Source organism: Prionailurus viverrinus, chromosome E3, assembly GCF_022837055.1.
Source record: "Prionailurus viverrinus isolate Anna chromosome E3, UM_Priviv_1.0, whole genome shotgun sequence".
NCBI classification, from domain to species: Eukaryota; Metazoa; Chordata; class Mammalia; order Carnivora; family Felidae; genus Prionailurus; species Prionailurus viverrinus.
In genome coordinates, this window is record NC_062576.1 from 10,377,747 (window position 1) to 10,397,790 (window position 20,044).

Here is a 20,044-nt window from a genome sequence, read left to right on the forward strand (position 1 = left end):
GTTACATATGCCAGTCACTGCTGTAAGTGCTTTGTATATATTTACTTTGAGATCCTCACAGCTGGCCCATAGAGATAGGTGTTAATATGTAATAAGTGAGTTAATATATATAAAATGCTTAAAATAGTCGGCACGTAGTAAATGCCAGAGGAGTGTGCAGTTAGTGTTGTCATCGCTATTATGATTCCACATAAATGAGGGAAAGTCAAAGGCCACAGAAGACCGTTTGCTGTTTGTATCCTGCAAGCATCTGCAGAAGTTGAGATGTGAGAAGATTCAGACTCCCCCGCCTTGAATCAGCTTCATGAGGAGAGGGATCCAGTGGTGAACAGAATCCCAGCACCAAGACCATCATCTAGGCCACAGTGGGCCCTCAGAAAGGATCTGTTAAATGGCTCCAGAGAAGAATCAATGAAATATGGGGACCATTCACCCCAACTCCCCATCTAAAGTATCAGTTCCTTCTAAGACACCCCAACCAAGTGTGTGTCTGTCCTCTACTTGCACATCACTACCCCCAGGGGCAACACATTCTCCTTCCGGATGGCTCCCTGTGATTTCCACTCATGGGCTCGGCTCTGCCCTCTTCCAACTTGGAAGGTGGTAAGCCTTTCTGAACCTTCTCCTGGCCATGGAGCGAGGATTTCCAGGATGAGTGTCTGTCACCTCTGACCTGGATGACAGCAACAGCCTAAAACTGGCCTCCTTGCTCCTGCCCTTGCCCCATGGTGGCCTCTTCCTGACTCCGCACCCAGAGAGATCCTGTGAAGACCTTATACCTGATCTTGTCAAACCTCTACTCCAAACCCTCCAGTGGCTTCCAGCTCAGAGGAAAAGCTAAGGTCCTTTGAAGGCCACCTCCCATTGCCAATTGGCTCTGTCTATCCGTCCCAGTGAGACACACTGACAGTCCCCAACAGTTTTTGTTTTTATTGGTTGAAAATTCTTTACAAAATCCACACACACGTATCCACACGCACACAAGATGCCTGCCCTGGTCTGGCCACCTCCTGCCCTGCTCTCTCCTGGGATCAGACCTTCCTGCCCTCACCCAGGTTTGCCATCCTGCAGCACCCTACCCCCCACTGGGCTACCAGCGGAGGAGCAGAGAATGGGACGCTCCTTTTCTGTCTCTCTGATCAGAAACTGAGGCCTGTGCCCTATTTGGGGGGGGGGGGTACAGGGAGGGATGGCGGGGAAACAGGATCATCCCCCTTCCTCCTACAAGCTCCCTGAGTTGTCAGCTTAGGCCCCAAGTATCACAGTTGCTAAGGCTTTGGGATCATCTTCTGGTTGAAGCTTCTCCATCCCCATTTTTCAGACTGGAAAGTGAAGGTCCCAAGAGAGAGTATGAATCCTCCAGGTCACGGTGTTAGTGTCTGGTGGGGCAGGGAATGGAACGCCGTTCTTCCTGGCTTCCAGGAGGTGGAAGAGATTTGGGCCCTGCTAGACCCTCAGGAAAGGGGACAGCCAGGGCAAGGGGCAGGAGGGGAGTGCCCAGAAGTTGTCCCTGGAGCCCAGGCCCAAGGAAAGCAGCCCCTGGGCAGCTGAGTAAGTGGCAGTGTCTGGCCAGCACTATAAAGGTTTGCCAAGGGTGCCCTCTGTGACTGCCCGTGTGGCTTGCTCGGGTATACAGCCTGGATCTGTGAGGATACTGGTAGATGTGCTCAGCTGGCGGAGAGAGTTCAAGACAGCTGGGGAAAGAGAGTGAGAGAGTGAGAGAGAGAAAGGGAAAGATACCTCCTGGGTCAGGGCCCTCCCCTTGGATGTTGAGGACAAAGGGATAGCGGGGAGATACTAGGTGGCAAGACTGTCAGCCCCTCGTAGGACCTCTGTCTGCAGGTGTCCTGGTAGCCAGTGGACTATCCAGGGTACATAGTGGGATGGCCCAAACTCTAGGCTATTTTGAAGTTCGGCTGGACCTACAGTCTGAGCAGGTGGAACCCTCTGCCCGGAGGCCTGGACATTCTGGTGGGCAGGCAGGTGGCTCACGTACTTGGCCGGAGAGCAGGCAGGGAGCAGTACTGGTCCAGCCAAGCCAGTGAGGTCTGACGGAGGCTCTGCAAGCTTGCTGTGGACACCATCCCATTGAAGGACTCGAACAAAGGCCGAATGAGGATGCTGAACTGGGCCCAGGTCAAGGATCAGGCCTGTTGTCCACCCAGTACCCTCACCCAGCTCATGTGTAGCTCTGACATCTGGGCCAAACAAGGGGAAGGGCCCGGCCACTGTGGTATCTTGAACCTCGAGGCCTCCCGCTATAGCTACCATCCAATTCTGCCCGGCTCCTCTATGCCCTTCCTCTAGCTGGACTATCCCCCCTCCCTGGGCTTCCTGCCCAGGCTCAGCCAAGAACTTGACCAGGTAAGGGAGTGAGAGATTCCATGTCTTCTTTAGGACCGACCCCACTCACATCACCCAGACTTTAGGCTCTTCCAAACTGCCCTTGGAACATTCTGTGGGCGGGGCTGTGTTCCCCTCACCCAGGGGCTCCTCCCTCGGTTGCCCTCTGCTCCCAGCTAATCACTGGACACTCCTGCTGGCCAAGATGCCAAGGGTCTGGAAAGAGGGAGCGGAACCGGGACCCCTTCCCCTGGGAGCAGCTCTGGGACCCTGCCTGGCCTGTGGCGCTGAGCCTGCAGTCAGGCACAGCTTGGTCCGGCTGCGGCACTCACCCTACCGCTGGTCAAGTAAGGATACCACCCAGAACTTCCAGTTGTGCAGTGTCCGGGTGCGGACATAGTCGTTGAACATGTCTCGCATCTGGTCGAAACGCTGGTGCGTGATGGGCACCCCGGTAGCAGGCAGCTGCTGCTGGCACAGGCTGGGGGGTACATGGGGCTGGTCAGGGCTTGGGAGTCCTGCCCCTTTCCCCAACGGCGCACGTGTGCGCATGCGCATCCGCGCCCCCCCCCCCCCCCCCCCCCCCCCCCGCCTACACCTACTTAATGGCAGCGTTGAGCTCCTCAATCTGGTCCCGTAGCTGCTGGGCCTCCTCCTGCATGGCCGCCCGCTCCTGCTGCAGCATGGCGATGTACTCGGCCGTCTTCTGCAGTGTGGTTGCTTTGCTCACCTGCAGGCATCCCCAGTGAGGCTCAGGTGCTGGAGGTGGCCCCACTCTGGGGCCCACTGAGGAGGAAACTGGGTGTCTGGGGGGCCCTGGGGCTTGGTCCTAGGCAGGGGGTCTAGGAAGGAGCCCTGTGGTTCCGGGGGTGCCAGCCCGGGCTGGAGGCTCACCTTGAGGCTGGGCTGGGCGCTGAGTGTGCTCACCAGCCCGTGCAGGGTGTCAAACCCCAGCTTGATATTGAAGCGCCTCTTCTGCTCTGCAGAGATGTGTGTGATGCGCCGGTTCTCAGTCTTGGGGAGGCAGACAGGGGGGTGAGCCTAGGAAGGAGCATGGAAGGGCCTGGGGGTAGCAAACAGATCTTGGGGTGAGGGAATGGTGCCACCTTGTTGTTGTCTGGACGACCCCGGCTTAGGATGGGTTGAGGGGGAGAGACGCAGACACTCAGGGTCCCCGGGCCTGGAATGGAGTTGAGTTCCCCAGACAGCCTCCGCTCACCACCTGTGGCGGGGAAAGACAGACCCCCAGACAGACCGACACAGGGGAGAGGGGTCCCATTGCCCCTCCCCTCTCATCCTGGCCTCAGATGTGGCCCCCCCTTCTTCCTTCCCCTTTCTCCATCCCCTAGGGACCCCCCTCCCGGATCCCTGCAAGCCCTCTTTACCGCTGTGTGCTGGGGGCGAGAGCCGCTCCGCTTTGGGGACAATCAGGGGCCTGGGAGGTGCCAGTGTGGTTGGGCCTGGAGGGGGCCGGGGTGGTGTGGGGGCCGGGGTTGGGGGTAGGAAGGTGCAGGGGAATTCAGGGGCCGTCTCCTGCAGGGGTGGAGAAGGGCAGAGAGTTGGGGTGAGGCCCTGGGCCCACCCTCACCTCCCAGTGCCCGCCATCTTACCGGGGACCCTGAGGGCCGGAGGAGGGTGCTGGATACGAGTGGTGGTTCCAGGGCTTGCTCAGGCTTGGCTGTGCACAGGCAGAACTGTGAGGGACACTGGGGCCAGCCCTAGCCCCGTCATCTCCCAAGACCCCATCCCTCCCCTCCAGATAGCTCACTCCCCTTTCAGGTTTGGGGCCCATGTCCCTAATTCCTCGCCACCTCCCCCACAGCTGAGCCTACCCCTTACCACTTCACCCTCTGCTCCCACAGGCTTCCCACTTTCCCTCTGAGGACAGTGCTCTTCCCATCTCACCTGCTGTGAGCAGCTGTGTGAGGCAGGGGTTGTTGCCCCCCACTGGGGTAGTGGGGTTGGCGGTGGCAGGGGCCAAGGTTGGGGGGCTGGGCTTCTCCCCTCTAGGGGATGGGGCGGGGGGCTTGCCTCTGGACCTCATGCCTTGGGGCACTGTGAAGTGAGGCCCAAATTGGGGCTCCAGATACCCTGAGGATAGAAGGTCTATGGGGAAGGGAGCAGGGGCAGGGCCTGGACCAGGCTGGGGGGTAGGTGGGAAGGCAGTGGGAGCCGGCAGTGGGGACACTCCTGGGGCAGGAGGGACAGTAGAGAAGGGGAATCTAGGAGAGAAAAGAGGCTCTTCCTGCAGCAAAGCAGGGGGAGGAGCCATGGGAGGGAAGGCGGGTGGGGGACAGGGCTCTAGACCAGGCCCCTTGGGAAGGGCAGGGTATTGGAAGAGGGGTGGGGGTGCTGGCGGGGGTGGGAGCTTGGGCTTGGGGTCTTCAGGAAGGAGGAAATCAGAGTTCAGGAAGGCACTGGAGTCCAGGGTGCCAGGGCAGCTGCTCCGAGCCTGGTTGGGGGACAGAGAGAGAGCAGGGGAGAAAGCTGGCCTTTGCAGCCACCCAGGCAGGCTCTTGCCCTGGCTGAGGTCTGGACTGGGCACTGGGAGAGAGAGGAGAAATGATCCCTGTTGTCCCCCCCACCTACACACACCAAAGGCAATTGTAACCTAATGAGGGGAGGGAGTGGAACACACTTAGGCACACATTAAGTGTAAGAAAGAGCATCAATCTTCCTGCCCATCTTTTCATTCACCAAATAATGATTCCATCCTACCACCAATCCATTCGTTCTCCATTCCCCTATTTGGCCTCTCACCTGTGAGCTAACTCATCTATCTCTCCGCCAACCTGTGAGGTATAAACCCATTCACCAATCCATCCAACCCATTCATCCACCAACCCATCCAGACATAATCCATCCACCTATCCACCATCTGTTCACTGACCAGCCACTTATCCAGCCACCGCCCTATTCATCTACAAATCCATCCACCAGCACATGCATCCAACCAACCACTCGCTTACCCATGTAAGCATCCACCCCCATCTACAACCCGTGTATCCATTCACCAACACACCCATCCATCCACACATTCACTCATTGGCTTAGTGGCTCAACCATTGGGCAACCATTGACCCTGTGCTTCTTGAACTGTGGTAGGTATGGAAGATGCAGCAGTGAGCAAGGCCTAGCTCTTCCAGTAAGGAGCTCACGGTCTGGTTGAGGAGAGAGACCTCTCAGCAATGAACTACAATAGTGCCGGAACAGTCTGATGACAGAGGGACCTGGCAGCAGAGAGGCAACCACCGAATTGAGCCTGTGAGTTCCGTATCCAAAATGGCAGGTTCACTGTTTCCTAAATGCTCACCCTGAGCTTTCTGTCTCCGTGTGCTCTCCTCCCATCTGGCTTGCCCTTTACTGGCCTCTTCTGGCCAAACCCAACACATTCACTAAGCCCAGAACCTCGCCTCCTCCAGGAAGCCTTCCCCAAGCACCCCAGTCCTTCGTGGTACCCTGCTCCATGCTCCCCTGCCCTCAGCCTCCCTCCCAGAACCACCTGGTCCATGTCTGCTTCACAACGGTTTCCTCCTCAGCTGAACTGCGCCCACTGAGAGGGCAGAGATGGGGTCTGTCTCCCCCCTCCAGTCCCTCTCAGTTGACCAAGCATGGGAATGAGCACCCAAGAAGTGCCCTGAATATCTCCTGGACATGGGCAGGTGAGCGAGGCATGGCTGAATGGCGTGGGGTGGGAGCTCACCTGCAGGCGGTTATTCCCTGAGAGGTGGGTCACGCCTGACGAGGCAGGGGGCACCTCTGAGCCCAGGATCGAACTGCCGAAGAAAGGGTCAGCCATGGTGCCCAAACTGGGGGGCTCCGGGAAGTGTGAGGGCGTGGGTGTCTGTGGGGGGCGGTAGCTGGTGAAGAAATCTGTAATTCAACATACAGGGTGGTGGCAGTTAAGGATAGGGCCAGGCGTGGCTGGAGGCAGTGGGAGGAGAGTGGGCCTCGTGCCCTGTCCCCAAGCTGGGCTGGCCTGGCTGGCGGTGAGGTGGGGGTAGGCGGGGGGGGGGGGGGGGGTTCCACAGGAGATTGTGAAATTGAGAGAGTTTCTGTCTCACTCAGGGGAAGCAGCAACAGAGGTTCGGTTGGGATGGGCCTGCGTGGAAGACAGCAGAGGCCGTGTGGGGGCGTGAGCAGGACCCCCGGGAAACAGCCCTCCCACCGAGCCCCACACTCGGCTCATGAGGCCCCCTTCCCTGTCCCAGGCCTGGGCACTCCCCTCTTCTGCTCCTGTTACCAGCCCTGCTGGGGCCAGAGAAAGGGGAGGGGTGATAGAGAGTGCCCTGAAGGGACAGGGGTGGGGTGCAAAGGGGCAGAGGTCCTGGGTAGGGAAGAGCCCCGGGGTGATAGGAGTTCAAGGGGTGAGATAGAGGTGAGAGGGGTCAGGAGGTCAGTGGGTCTGCGAAGTTGGCTTGTGGGAAGGTCAAGTGGGGCCTCAAAAGTAGAGCCCAGGGGTGGGGTGGAAGGGCTAAGGGGGTCATAGCAGGGGTCAGAGGGTGGGCTCAGAGTGGGGGCAGGAGTTGGGGGGGGGGCACTGGAAAGCCTGGAAGAGCTGGCGGGAAGGGTCAGCCAGATTGTCTGAGGTGCGGGTTGTGTAAGCCCCAGGCTATTCTGGTTTTGGGAAGCAGCTGCCTGCGGCCTGACCACATCCCGGGCCTGGGCGCCGCCCGCCCACCCGCTCCCTTCCGGGCACCTTTCTCTGACCCTGACCAGTCTTTGGCCTGCAGCAGCTCCCAAGACCTCCTGGTCTTGTCCCACCCAGCTCCGCTGGCCTTGGATGGGCCCTGGCTCCCCAGGCAGGGGAGCTGGTCAGGCCTCCTCCCAAGAGAAGGAGACTCAGGAGTGGGACAGATAAGACCATGCCAAATCTGGAGCCTGCTGTGTGTTGAACTTGTATGTGCATCTTTTTTTTTTTTTATCGTTTCCTTTTTTTTAAAGTTTTTAAAACTTATTTTGAGAGAGACAAAGATAGCATGAGTGGGGGAGGGGCAGAGAGAGAGGGTGAGAGAGAGAATCCCAAGCAGGCTCTGTGCTGCCAGCACAGAGCCCGACGCAGGGCTCGAACTCACGAAACCGCGAGATCATGACCCGACCCGAAACCAAGAGTCGGACGCTTAACCGACTGAGCCACCCAGGTGCCCCTAAACTTGTCTGCACGTCTTACGTGACTCTGGTGCCCACCTGTCACTGGAAGGTGGCTCTACATGTAGCATCTGTCTGTCTCCCTGTGTGTGCGTGTAGCTCTGTCTGAGCCTGTGTGCCTGCCTTGATGTGAGGTGCTCGGCATGTGCATGTCTGCTCTGTGCCTGGTGTGTGTGTGTCTTTCCTTGGCCACCTGATCAGAAAGGACCTTTTTGTCCTACTGTCTCCGTTTAACCAAGGGACTGAGTGGCAGAGAGTGAGTGGTCACCGATCCTCTATCCCCTAGCCCCCACGGACTGTGGGTCTCACCACTAGGCCCCCTGAGGCCCGGGCTCTAGAACTAGCCACATACTGGGCCTGCTTCCTGCTCACTGCTGCTGCCTGCCCCACCGGTGCTCAGAAGGGTTCATGCAGTAAGGAGCCCAGCTCGCCACTGAGTCACCACCAACCCCCAGCCATAGTTTACCCTCAGTTGCCCCTCTCCGCTTCCTAGCCCTGGCCAGCCACCCACGGAGCCCTAGTCTCCCCCATCCCAAGCTTCTACCCCCACCATCGATGTGCATCCCCTCCCTGAGACCCTCTCCTGCTCCAAGCCCCCTCCCCTTCCTTGAGCACTCCTCACCAAGCCCCCTCCCTCCATAGAGTTCCGGCCTCTTCACTGGGATTCCTCTCAAGCGAAGAGCTCTTGGGGGACAATCAAAGCACCAGCCCCGGTGTCCCTGGTGGTCCCTACCCTCCCTGTAATGGAGCACGAGAGGGGGCCACACTAACCACCTCCTCTGCATGACCCATACCCCCTATCGTAGGTTGCCCATGCTCACCCCCACCCAGGCAGCCACCCTGGGTTGAGAGAAGCGGCTTCTCAGCCCCAGTTTTGGCCCTGGAGCCCGGGGTCCAGGAAGTTTCCTACCTGTGGCAGGAGTGCGTGTGCCCAGACAGGACCGCTGCCCTCCCAGGCTGGTCTGCTCTCAGGGCACTGCCATCAACACTTCTGCCCCCACAGCCCCCACCCTGTCCAGGGCTGAGGCAGGGGTGGGGGTGGTTCCTCATTCCCTAGTTCCCTCCCCACCTCTTGACTGACAGGCCCAGGACCCTGTGAAAAAGGAGTGGAGGGGTCATTGCCACTAAACCTGTATCCCAGAACCCCCCTTTCTCGCCCCGGAGCCTTGGCTAAGGCAAGCCAAGTCTCTATGGCTACCTGACCCCTAGCATGGCTCCAGAATCCCCTAAATGTTTGATTATCGGGGACAGTCTCCAAGATCTATAGCTAAGTGAAAGAAATGATGTAGGAAGAGTGTGTTGTGAAAACAAAAAGAGACATTTGTCCACAGCTGCTATACAGACATGGGTATCTCTGGGAGGACACAAAAACCAGTGACCCAGTGGCCCTGGGGTCAGGAGAGGGAGGCACAGAAACATGTTACTTAAAAAGTGCTTGGGGTGCCTGGGTGGCTCACTCAGTTAAGCGTCTGACTTCTGCTCAGGTCATGGTCTCGCAGTTCATGGGTTCGAGCCCCACATCGGGCTCACTGTTGACAGCACAGAGCCCGCTTCAGATCCTCTCTCTCCCTCTCTCTCTGCCCCTTCTTCATGTGCTCATTTCTCTCTCTCTCAAAAATAAGTAAACATTAAAAAAAAATTGTTAAGTGCTTTACAAGATACAATTCCTGGGATTTTCTTTTTCTTTTCCTTTTTTTTTTTTTAAGTTGATTTATTTTGAGAGAGAAAGAGAGTACAAGCAGGGTAGAGGCAGAGAGAGAGGGAGAGAGAGAATCCCAAGCAGATTCTGAACTGTCAGTACAGAACCTGATGAGGGGCTTGAACCCACAAACCACAGGATCATGACCTGAGCCGAAACCAAGAGTCAATGCTCAACCGACTGAGCCACCAAGGTGCCCCAATAAATAGTTTTTAAAGGGAATTAAATAAATAATAAACAGACCCAAACAAATGAAAGTCCCTTTCTCTCCTGAGAGTCCCAGCATCCATTGCTTCCTGGGAGCCCAAAGAGCCCAGAGCCTGAAGCTTCAATGCCCCTGAGCCTTGACCCCTGCTCAGTATCCAGTCTGGCCCTGCTCTCACCTGAGGCCAAGTCATTTGCATCCCAAGGCCTGACAAAGGGAGACCAGGAAGATCCCTCAGAAATCACTCAGATTATCCACCCTCCCACAGGGGCCTGAGGTCTGGTGGTCATGCTGGGACTTTCCTCACACTGACCCAGCCACGGGCCCCACTTCCCCCTGCCCCCAGGACAGGGCGCTGCTTCACCTGAGATCTCCATGAAGTCATCCAGGCTGGGCTGCAGGGGTGTCAGGTCCGGCTGGATCATGTCAGCATTGCCCACATAAGCTGGAGGGGGCAGTGGTGACGTCAGGAGCGGCAGGCCGGGTGGACTGGGGGCCACCCACCCCTGGCCATCCTCCCTTGGCTGCCCGGATTTTCACAGGCCTCCCTTTGCAGGTGCAGGCCCTTACCGTCCTCAGGGCGCAGCTGCAGGGGCGTGGAGCTGGGCTGAGTCATGGTGAAGAGCGTGTCGGAGATGTCGGACAAAAAGCAGTCCAGGTCCAGAAGCTGCCGCCCGCCAGGCTCCTCCTCTGGGCCCCCGAGCAGCACGGGCACCACGCTGGAGAAGAGCTGCTCGCACCATCGCTCCGGTGGTTGCCAACCCCCTTCCGCCTAGGGAGACAGAACCTTCAGCAGCCACGAGAGAGGGACACCGGGGTCTCCCGCTGCCCTTGGCCCTTTCATATGGCCCCCGCCTGGGGGATGAAGTGGTCAGTACATGGCCCTCCTCACCTCTCTCTCTGGAGGATCCAGTTTGCCTACTGGAAGGCTTATGGTCACCCCATTGGCCTTTAACAACTGTCCCCACGAGCTAGACCTGGATGGCCTGCTGAACAGATAAGGGGCCTCTTCCTGTCCCCTATACTTTTTCTGCCTGGAACCCCAGTTCTTAGGGACTTCCGTTCCCCGATGCCTCCCACCACTTCGCTCAAGGACTTCCCACCCCTCAGCAGGAGAAGGGCTCAATCAACCAGAGGACGGCGGCCACGCCCACTGCCCCCATCGGGTCCGGCCTCATCTCCTAGAAGCTGTCAATTCTCTGGGTCCAGGGAGCACCCACCTGCTTTGGGGTCAGGAGATCCCCTTCCCTGCTGCACTTACGGAGCTGCAGGAACACACAGAGGTGGACAATGGATCCCTTGACCCTCTTCCATCACTTCCCGCCAAGGCCTCCCCTACTCACAAGCTCCCCCAGAAGAGAGGGATGCCGATTTCCCCTCTGGAGCTCCTCCGCGCTGGGAGGTAAGGAGGCTGCGAGGGGACCCTCGGCCACACGGTGGCGCTGTCAGCCTGGGTCTTAATGGGAGGCAGGGTCGAGGGGCGTCTCTCCCCGGGCTCTTTCAAGAGAGGCAGCGGTCAGCAACCCCCCCGGGGCCCCCCACTGACCCGCTTCTTGTAGTAGATGCGCCACTTGTGGTATTCGCGCATCACCACCTCGATGCGCCGCTTCCAGTAATTGCCCTCTAGGACCACGGCCTGGAGAGGGCCGGGGAGGGGGCTCAGTGAGACGGGCAGCACGGACCCCACCCCTCACCCGATCCCCATCGGGGCCAGCCCCTCCTGCCCGGCACTAGGAGGCACCGGGCTTGGTAGGGAAGCAGGCAGGCGGGAGGTCCTGCGTCTCAGCTACCTCTGGTTTTCGGTGCTCATCAGCCTCAGGCCCCTGCAGGGGGGTCACGAAGCCACACACGGGGCTCTTCCTCCGCTCCACATCTGAGAGAAGGGGGCCAGGTCAGGAGGGTACCCAACTCCATCACTTCCCACTCCAAGGGGACTGGGACTCAAGTGCCACGCTAGGAAATCCTGCTTAGACTAAGTACCACCTCCTCCAGAAGTCTTTCTGCCTGCTCCAGCCCTCCCAGAGCTCCCTCTTCTATGGGACCCCGTGAAAGGAACCTCCCACACCTCCTCTGCCCCCCTTGGCAGCCCAGCAGGTGTGCAGGCAGTGGTTGCTGAATGGGATTGTGTGATCACAGGAAATGAGCTGCTCCAACATCAGACCCTGAGATCAGCAGGCCAGGGCCTGGAGCCCTTGGCGCCCTGCCTCAGGCACTGCCCAAGCTGATGCCAGATAACCACCCCTTGTCCCTTCAGGCCACCTAGCTGAGCCCTTTTGCCACCTCCTCCACTCCCTTCCCTATCTCCAATCCTGGTCTCTCCCCAGGTTCCTCCTTTTGGGCCCATAAACACATTCCAAGCTCCCCTTTTCCTGCCAAACTTTCCCTTCCTTTGCTTCCCCAACAAGCTAGTCTTCTTCCCTTTCACCCCTTTGTTTTGCTCCTTGTTCTGGAAGGTTTGCCACCACTACCTGCACTCCATGCCTCCTGGTCTCCTCTTCACTTCCTGTAACTCAGTACCTGCCCCCAGGGCTCTGTCAAGGCCCTTGTCTGCCCCCCCCCCCCCAAGGCCCATCCCTCTGGGCCTCAGCGGTGGAGCACCCCCTCCTCCCTCGACAAGGGAACCTTCCCTTGGTTCTCCTGTTTCCCTGACCATTTTCGCTGGTCCTTCTTTGAGGCCCGCCCCCCAACCTCTCTCATCCTGCCTCTTTCCAGGCTTATTTTCCAGCTGCCCACAGAATCTCCATCAGGATGTACCAAATTAAAATTAAAGAAAAAAAAAAAAAAAGGATGTCCCAAAACTTGAAACATCCCTCCCAAGCCTGTGCCTCTGGGCGGCCACTGCTGCCTCCCAGTCACAGAAACTCCCCACTGGCCCCAGCATTCCTATCCAAGTCACTCCGGAGGATGTGTGGCATTTCTTCCACTGTCCCCTCCCCTCCATATTCAATGCCACCCTGGCCTGATGTCATTTCTCACCCGGACCTCCCTGACTCCAGCCTCACCCTCTCCAGCCCATCTTCCTGTCATGGCCTGGAAGTGCAGAAACCCTCCATGGTTCCCTAGACCTCCAGGATAAAGTCCACACCTCTTACCTTGGCTTCCAAACCCTCCATGACTGGCCTGTCAGCTTCACCCCCCTTTTCACCTCCTTCACAGGCCCCACCTTGAAGCCAAACAGCTTTTCCCCACCACAGCTCACCTTCCGGTGTTACTCTACACCGCCCTTCCCTTCCCTCCTCTGCCTCACCCACACCTGCCCACCCATCAGGATTGCCCAGGGCCACCCCTCTTCCAGGAAGCTTCCCTCCTCTGAAACCCCATGGTCTTATCTGCCTCGCTCTCCACTTGGCCTTGGCCATTTCTCTGCATGCTGGCCTCCCTGCCGGGAGTAAAAGCAGGAGCTGTTGCCCTTTAGACTGAAATCCCTGAATCTGGAGCAGAGCTTGGCACACAGTAGGGCTTCCAAACCTTGGGCTCCCCAAGCAGGGACTTTTTCTGCCTTAGCCCTCAGCAAACTTCCTCTCAGACAATTGACAGATAAGGGAGACCACCCGAACGTGACACTTATTGGGGCCTTCAGCATCATTTACAAAGTTCTGTCCTAAAGGACATTCTCCCAAATGATCCCCATGAGAATGGGAGAGGGAGTTTGTCCTGGTACCTGAGCGTGGCTGGGAAGACAAAGGGATGGGCCCTCGGGTGTAGGGACTCCCTGGGGTTAGAGCAAGGAGGGTCTCAGAGAGTGGCTGTCCTGGCTTCCCAGATGAGGAGACGGGCACTAGGAAAGAATAAGTTTGCCCAGGGTCCCCAGAGGGTCAGGTCTGAGCAGGCCTGGCTGGGCTTTTCCTCCCCCACCTTGGGGACCCTCTGCTCCAGACAGAAGGGCAGTGACCATGTGGCTCCTGGATCTGGGGTAGGCTTTATTCAACACCAATACGTTCACCCATTCAGGCAACCACCTGGCCCCTTGCACCTAAGCTGTGACAGATACTGGGACAAGGAATCGGTGGGTAAATCGGGGCGCTCAAGCTTAGTTGGAGAGATAAGGAAAGCACACACAGAACACAAGCTAAAGCAAGGCGGGGAGCCTGCCATGAGAGGTGCACAGTGCCCTGGGTGCTCCGAGGACACCGGGATTTGGGGGTGTGAGAAACAAGGGGATCTTGGAGGCCAGGAGCCTGCAGAGGGGTGGCAGGTTCGAGGGGATGAGCCAGGCAGTCCTCTAGCTGGCCCCACCCCTCTCCCTTTCCTGAAGCCCACCCTCAAACCCTCAGTGCTCAGGGAGAAGGCGCGTGCTGACATTTGTCACATGCCGGCCGCGTGCTGTTACTATCATCACAAAAATATCATCACCTTCGGGGAGCCCTTGTGTGTGTCAGGCCCTGTGCTGAGATATGAATGATCTCCCTGAAGACTCACAGCAAACCTCAGAGCGGGACCTACTGTTATTCCCACCCTGCAGATGAGTGAGCTCCAGCTAAGGAGGCTACGGACTCTCCCAAGGTCACACAGCTGGGGCATCCTAGAACTTGACTCAGCCCGCCTCTGTCTGACACAGAACGTGGGGTGCTTCCAGCAACTCGTGCAATAGCTGGAGACCAGGGTCTGCCTGTCTGGGTGAGGGCCCTGGGTGGCATCAGAAATGTCTTCTGCAGAGAGAAGGATCTGCATCCCATCCAGCTTCGTGGGGAAGGGTGGAGAGCGCAGAGGTGTGTGGAGGGGTGGGCAGCGACTCCCTCTGGCCTATCAGCTTCCTGGTCTGAGTAGGGCCCATCCTATGTGTTGTCAGGTGAGGACTGGAAGCCAGCCAGCTCGGAGCAGTAGAAGGAGCACTCGGTTCAGAGTAGGAGAGCCCTGGACTTCCAGCTAATCACAGTTCTGCTTCTTTTATGCTCCATGACCCTGAACAGGTTACTGGCCTCCTGGGCCTTACTTGCTCATCCATGAAATGGGAGTGATAATATCTATCTGCCAAGGTTGCTAGGAAGCCTCAAGTAAGATGATTTAGGGAGCACTGGGCACATAGATAAATGGAAACCAGAAAACCCTCCCTCTCTCTGCTTGGATGGAATCCAATGGAGCCAGGACAGAGAATACTGAGTATGGTCCCTCCTGGGCTGTGTGTTCCCAGCTCAGGGAAGCCTTTGATCAAGTGGGACTTGGTTGACCTGGACAAGGTCGCAACCCAGGGCCGACTGGTCTGAGGCCGCTCAGCCTCTGCTGCTGGGCCGTGGTGGGTGGGTGGGTCTCATATCCCCAAATGAATGACCGTGACCTCCTCAAGGGCATCTCAGATTCAACCATCATTTATTTAGCATCAGTTCTGTGCCAGGCCCATTCATACTTGTTATCACCATGCCAACCAGGAAAAGTAGGACTATTGGTCTTATTTTATAGATAAGGAGACAGATTCAGAGAGGTTAGTCACACGGCCTGCAGTCACACAGCCGGCAAGGGCAGAGACTGGGGAGGAAAGCAGCTCTGGGTAACTCCCAAGTCCGAAGCCCCCCTCCACTGTACCACATGGCCTCTCTGGCCCCTTGTCCCCAGTCTCCATGGGGGCACCTGATGGGGGTTCAGTGAGGACTTTAGTGAAAGGCTGGTGGAGACCCAGGCAGGATCCTTAGCTTCCCCATTGGCAATGTGATGCCATTGGCCTAGCCAGCATCTAGCACCTCTTTCCACCCTGGCATCTGGAGCACTGACTATGCTGACGGAATGCAGAAAGGGTCTTGAACTGCCCTCCAAATCTCTGCCCACCTTAGGATTCCAAGGGGTGACCCCCGCTGTGCCTAGCATCCCAGGGCAGAGTACCCTTTGGGACACGTTCCCCGAGACTCTGGGGGTCAGATGCTGGTGCTGGCCCTAAGGGGGTTTCCTGGGCACCTCCCACATGCAGCCCCCCTTGCTGGCGAGGCCCATGGTGCTCACTCACATTGGATATACCAGGCCCTCCAGATGGCGTTGTTGAGACGGATCTTGTCCCGGCAGAGCAGCTTGAGGCCTTTGAAGTTCTTCCACTTGGGAGACACCAGCTTGCCACTGTCAGAGGGAGAGGGCTGGGTCAGGCGGTTGGACAAGGGGCAGCTCAGGGAGGCCTCCTGCAGGGCTGGCTCCCCACTCTTCCCATGCGCTGGTTACTCATCCATGCTGGGCAAGCTGAGGACTCCCCTGCAACCCCACAAATCCTGCCCCTCACTCTGCCTGAAATCCCTACCCTGAGAGTCAGGCCTTTAAAAAACCCTCCCAGGTCCCTGCTCCAGGCTGAGCTGCTCGTTAACCTACCACCAGAACTAAAACCAGGCTGAAACCTGTTTGTCAGCTCCTTCCTCAGGACAATAATACCATGGCCTCATGGGCATCCTTTTCTTAGGCTGGCTAGGGAGGGTTCTCAGAGCCATTTCTTACAGAGGGAAACTGAGTGCCTGGGAGGGAAAGGGACATGCCTAAGGTCACATGGTGGAGACTGATTCAGGCCCTGTGGCCTTTTCTCCACCAGTTTCACTGGCCCTCTTCGGCCTCCTCCGGGGATGGGTAAGGTGTGCCTGGGTGAGGAGAGAATCTCTTCACTACCAGTGGCTTCCAAGCAGCCAGCCGTTGCCTTTTCCCGGCCCTTCTGGCGTCTGCCCACTCCGGAATCCCAGGATGGCAGTCTGGACTGAGCTGGATGGGGTGCACCCCTTCTTAGGGGCGTGTGCAAAACAACAGCCATCAGGCCCCAAAGGAAGGCAGCTGGGATGGTGGAGTGGTGGGCAGTGGGGAGGCAGCACCCTTACCCCAGCCCTCACCCTGACCCTAATCCTAGCAGTCAATGAAATCCACTCTCGCAATGACTCTCCAGGTCAAGATGTGCTAGGCACAGGCCAGTCTGCTACCGCTAAGGATCTGACCTAGGAGGTCAAGATGCTCAGAGTCTAGACCCCCACTGATCCCTCCCTCCTCCCTCCCTCCTCGTGGTCCACAAGCCAGGGCTGTATATGAGTCCCCTCTGGCCCATCTCCTCCAACCCTTGCTCACATGGAAGGCTGAGGCCTGGGGGACACCAGGCCTGCCTTCTCCCAAGGCTTCTCCCTCATCGTGGGGGTGATGGGTGGGTGGGTGGCAATCTGACTCCTATAGCCCCTGAAACGCATGGGTCACCAGGTCTCTTCTCCTCTCTGGTCTCCAAGCTCCTGTGTTTGTTTTGGGGTATGGAGTGGGAAGAGCTGCCACCCCAGGGTACCACAGGCCTCATTACCCAAATAGAGTACACAGCCCATGCCTGCTGGCTGGCCCTCTCCCTCCTAAGTTAGATAAACACCATCTGTCTCGAAGGGAGACTTGGGTGGGGTGCACTGATACCTCCTGGGCCAGCTTCTTTGGCACCTGGGGGGACTTCTGAGTTTGTTGCTTCTGCCTGTATCCCAGCAACCTCCCCACCCACTCTGATCACTCAGTGTCCCACACCCAGCCTGCCTCCCCTCCTTCCCTGTCCTTGCCGAGGTTCTGGGGTTTGTGGCCAGGAAGGGCTCAGGGAGATGAGACAGTGACAACATACAAGCCCAGAAGGAAAGGATTTGGTCTGTGCTGGGCTTGTTGGCTGGGAGGGGAGGAGAGGGGCTCAGCCCAGAGGAAAAAGCCCATGACCAGGGCTCAAAGGCTTCTTCTGACCAATAGAAAATCTGGGAATCTCAGGGATGGGTGGGAGAAAACCTAGAACTCTTAGTTCAGCACCGCTCCCCCTTCATGAGTCCAAGCTCCCTTATAGGAACTCTCTGAGAGTCTCTCTGACAGGGTCCTGCCTTGGGTCTACATGCCCGGGGCCATTCTTTCCACAGCTAGCCAGCTCTGACCACAAACAAGTGTTTTCTTGGAACTTCCAGACCCTGTCTCCCTGGGGCTTCCACCCACAGAACCACGGAATATGCACCTCCTCCTAGGAGAGAAGTCCTCCCTCTGCCCACAATGCCCTGCTGAGGATGAAAGCTGGCCAGGCACCCACAGGCTGTCCTCTGGGCCAAGCACCTGGGGATCCCTTGCCTTGCTGTCCCTTGCCATCCAGTCACTCTCTCGGGGCATCCTGGCTTCTCTAGTCCACTCCTCTCCGGGGGACCCCTATAATTAGGGGTATTCAAGGGCTAAAACACTGTCCCAGTTTGAGCCTCAGATTTTTTTCTCTACCAAACAGGGGAAGCCAAAGGCTCCTGTAGTACTGAGTCACCTCCCTCCATGGCTCTTAGGCCCCCACAGAGACCAAATATGCTGGGTATTTAGGGGAAAAGAACAGCCCTCTCCTCCCCAGCTGCCCTGGGTCACATCAGATTCTAGTCCAGCCTCTTAGTGGGAGCAGTTTTTGGAGTGTGCTCTGCTCCTGACCTTGCCCCCTCCCCTGAACCTCCTTTTTTGGTCACCCATGGTCTGTGGGGTGTAGCATGAGGGAGGAAGCTGAAGTTCGGAGCAGGTGAGAAACGTGGGGGGCCGGGGGGGGGGGGGGGGCTGGGAGACCCTGGGGGGTGCCCACATCCGGTGTACCAGGACCTTAGATGCTCTGTCCCAGTCTGTCCCGTGATGTCCCAGGAGGCGGGGGAAGGGAAGAAAGGGACGGGAATTTGAACTTTCCACATCGGTCCGGCGCCCTGGACGATCAGGTTGCAACATGACCTGGGCCCGGGGCCAGAGCATATGGGCCAAGGTTACACCGCCTGCAGCCAATGGGGTCGTGGCTGGGCTGCCGCGATTGGGGGTGGGCAACACCCCCGCAACCCCCACCCCAGCTCCGGCTCCAGATCAGAGAGCCTCAAGGGCCGTTCTGTATCCCGCCGTTCTCAGAAGGGGAGGAGGCGCCTCTGAGGAAGAGGAATATTTGCACAGAGAAAAGATCAAGGCTGGCCGATCCCCCTTTCACCTCTACAGTTTTCGGTTGATAATTTATCCTGGCCCCTCAGCTCCTGGGAACTTTGCTCCAGGGCACCGGGCCAGACCCCGGGTTCGCGCCCTCTCCTGGGACGCAGGCGGGCGTGGAAGCCCGGGCCAGGCGCGGTCCGCGAGCTCCGCGACGCGCGTAGCAGGGGTCCCAGGCAGCGTTAGGCGCTCAGCCTCGCGCTGCGACCCGGGTAGGCGAACCCAGGCCTCCCGGGGAACCAGCAGCACCCCCTGCCGGGCGCCCGCTGGGAAACTGCCAGCTGGGCCCCCCCCCCCCCCCCCCCCCGGGCCCGCCGGAGCACCCTTCTCCCGCCACCCTCGAGCTAACAGGTCAAGAACAGGTGTCCCGGCAATTGGGAAGTACAGGGTGGACAAGAGACTGGGTTTCAAAAGACGTTGGCTATGAATCGGGACAATCATGGGCGTGAGGAGTTTCGCCAGGGTGCAGGAATGGAATGTGTCTGGGCCCGGGTACTGGGGAGGGAGCGGAGGGCCGAGGTGGTCTGGTGGAGTGGCCCCCAGAGTGGAGGGTGGGAATGGCTTAGGGTCCTGGGAGCTCGAGGGATGCCCTGGAATTTCTTTGGGGGCAGAAGAGTCAGGACGGGGAGAGGGGCCTTGGTGGGTCGAGGTGGAGGTCGAGGTGGAGGACAGGAGGTCCGCACCCTGGGGAGGGAGTGAAAGTGGTGAGCCATGGGAATCTGGAGGCAGGGCCGGGGCCAGAGGACGCTCGGGGTTGGGGGAGAAGGGTGTCCAGGATGTGGTCGGACTCTCCGAGAGCATCCAGGGACCAAAGTTTGGGGCCGGGTGGGGTGTCCGGGGCTCCAGCGCGTGGTGCCGCCACGGAGGGCCGAGGCTGCCGGGCCCCGGAGCCGCCCTCACCTGTAGGCCAGGCTCATGCACTCGAAGAGGCGGGTGAGTGTGGGGTCGATGCTGCGCGGCCCGAAGTCGGCGGGCCCCATGGGCCCCTCCTGGTCGCGCCGCCGGGTCAGCGAGTCGCTGTGCGGCGACGACACCATGAAGTGACCGCTGTGGATGACCTGCGAGCGGAGCAGCCCGCCCGCGCTGCGCCGGTTACTCGGGTCCTCCGAATCTGTGTCTGAGTCCGAGTCTTGGCTGGGGACGACCCGCGGGCAGGACAAGCCGGCGGCCAGACCCGCCAACGCCCGGGCCATGGCTTTCGTCGCCGCCGCCTCGCCCGGGCTCCGTGGAGCAGCTGGCGCGGCCAGTGTGGCCAGATTGGCCTCATTAACATAACCCCGCCCCTCCACAGCCATAGGTCGTTCCAGGGCGGGCGGGGCCTTGGGGACAGCGCGCGGGAGCAGGCGGGACTGGGTTTAAATTAGCATAATCAATATGCACGCTAAAAATAAATTAATTAGCATGATCAATATGCTAAGCGAGAGCGCGGGCGGAGCTACTGCGGGTCTGGAGTTTGGAAGAGGAAGAGGTCCCTATTTCCCCTCCTGCCCCTCCTTATGCGGTTCCCCTATGTCACCCAAAAGGGGTCTCAAGAAGAGTTGACGAGTAGAGCACCAGGTTGGCTCAATCGGTTGAACAACCTATTCTTGATCTCCGCTCAGCTCATGATCTTGGCTTGGGTCATGATCTCATGGTTCAGAGAGTTCAAGCCCCACGTCGGGCTCTGCACTGACAGTGAGGAGCCTGCTAGGAATTCTCTCTCCCTCTCTCTCTCTCTCTGCTCCTACCCCACTCGTGTTTGTGCGCGCACTCTCTCTCTCAAGAAAGAA

At 58.5% G+C, this 20,044-nt stretch overlaps 1 protein-coding gene and 1 long non-coding RNA gene across 4 annotated transcripts; one reads left to right on the forward strand and one right to left on the reverse strand.

Moving 5' to 3' along the window:
• Positions 1-915: 915 nt before the first annotated feature.
• MLXIPL (MLX interacting protein like) lies at positions 916-19,556 on the reverse strand. 3 transcript variants are annotated; one of them, XM_047838519.1, is made up of 17 exons: positions 19,176-19,548; positions 15,331-15,437; positions 11,186-11,268; positions 10,942-11,031; positions 10,616-10,660; positions 9,966-10,167; positions 9,760-9,840; positions 6,047-6,216; positions 4,249-4,795; positions 3,954-4,021; positions 3,729-3,876; positions 3,450-3,523; positions 3,238-3,357; positions 2,946-3,073; positions 2,701-2,824; positions 1,997-2,126; positions 916-1,694 (listed from the first exon to the last, which is right to left on the reverse strand). In XM_047838519.1, the coding sequence occupies exons 1-17, from the start codon at positions 19,466-19,468 to the stop codon at positions 1,576-1,578; spliced, it is 2,529 nt and encodes an 842-aa protein (XP_047694475.1). In that variant the 5' UTR covers positions 19,469-19,548; the 3' UTR covers positions 916-1,575. The 3 variants fall into 3 exon arrangements, with proteins under 3 accessions (XP_047694475.1, XP_047694474.1, XP_047694476.1); XM_047838518.1 differs by having other exon boundaries at positions 3,450-3,565; positions 19,176-19,547; XM_047838520.1 differs by lacking the exons at positions 916-1,694; positions 1,997-2,126; positions 2,701-2,824 and having other exon boundaries at positions 3,058-3,129; positions 3,450-3,565; positions 19,176-19,556.
• Positions 5,534-10,022, forward strand: LOC125154349 (uncharacterized). The gene is made up of 3 exons (XR_007147770.1): positions 5,534-5,607; positions 5,883-6,005; positions 9,952-10,022. It is a non-coding gene; the product is annotated as an uncharacterized LOC125154349 (long non-coding RNA).
• Positions 19,557-20,044: the final 488 nt, after the last annotated feature.

Excerpts from the sequence above, each read along its gene's own strand:
- MLXIPL (XM_047838518.1), bottom strand. The coding sequence starts at position 19,468 with ATGGCCCGGGCGTTGGCGGGTCTGGCCGCCGGCTTGTCCTGCCCGCGG. Across the intron at positions 6,217-9,759 it reads TGACTTCATGGAGATCTCAG|ATTTCTTCACCAGCTACCGC; the intron begins GTGAAGCAGCGC and ends GTTGAATTACAG. Across the intron at positions 4,022-4,248 it reads CACACAGCTGCTCACAGCAG|CCAAGCCTGAGCAAGCCCTG; the intron begins GTGAGATGGGAA and ends GCCTGTGCACAG.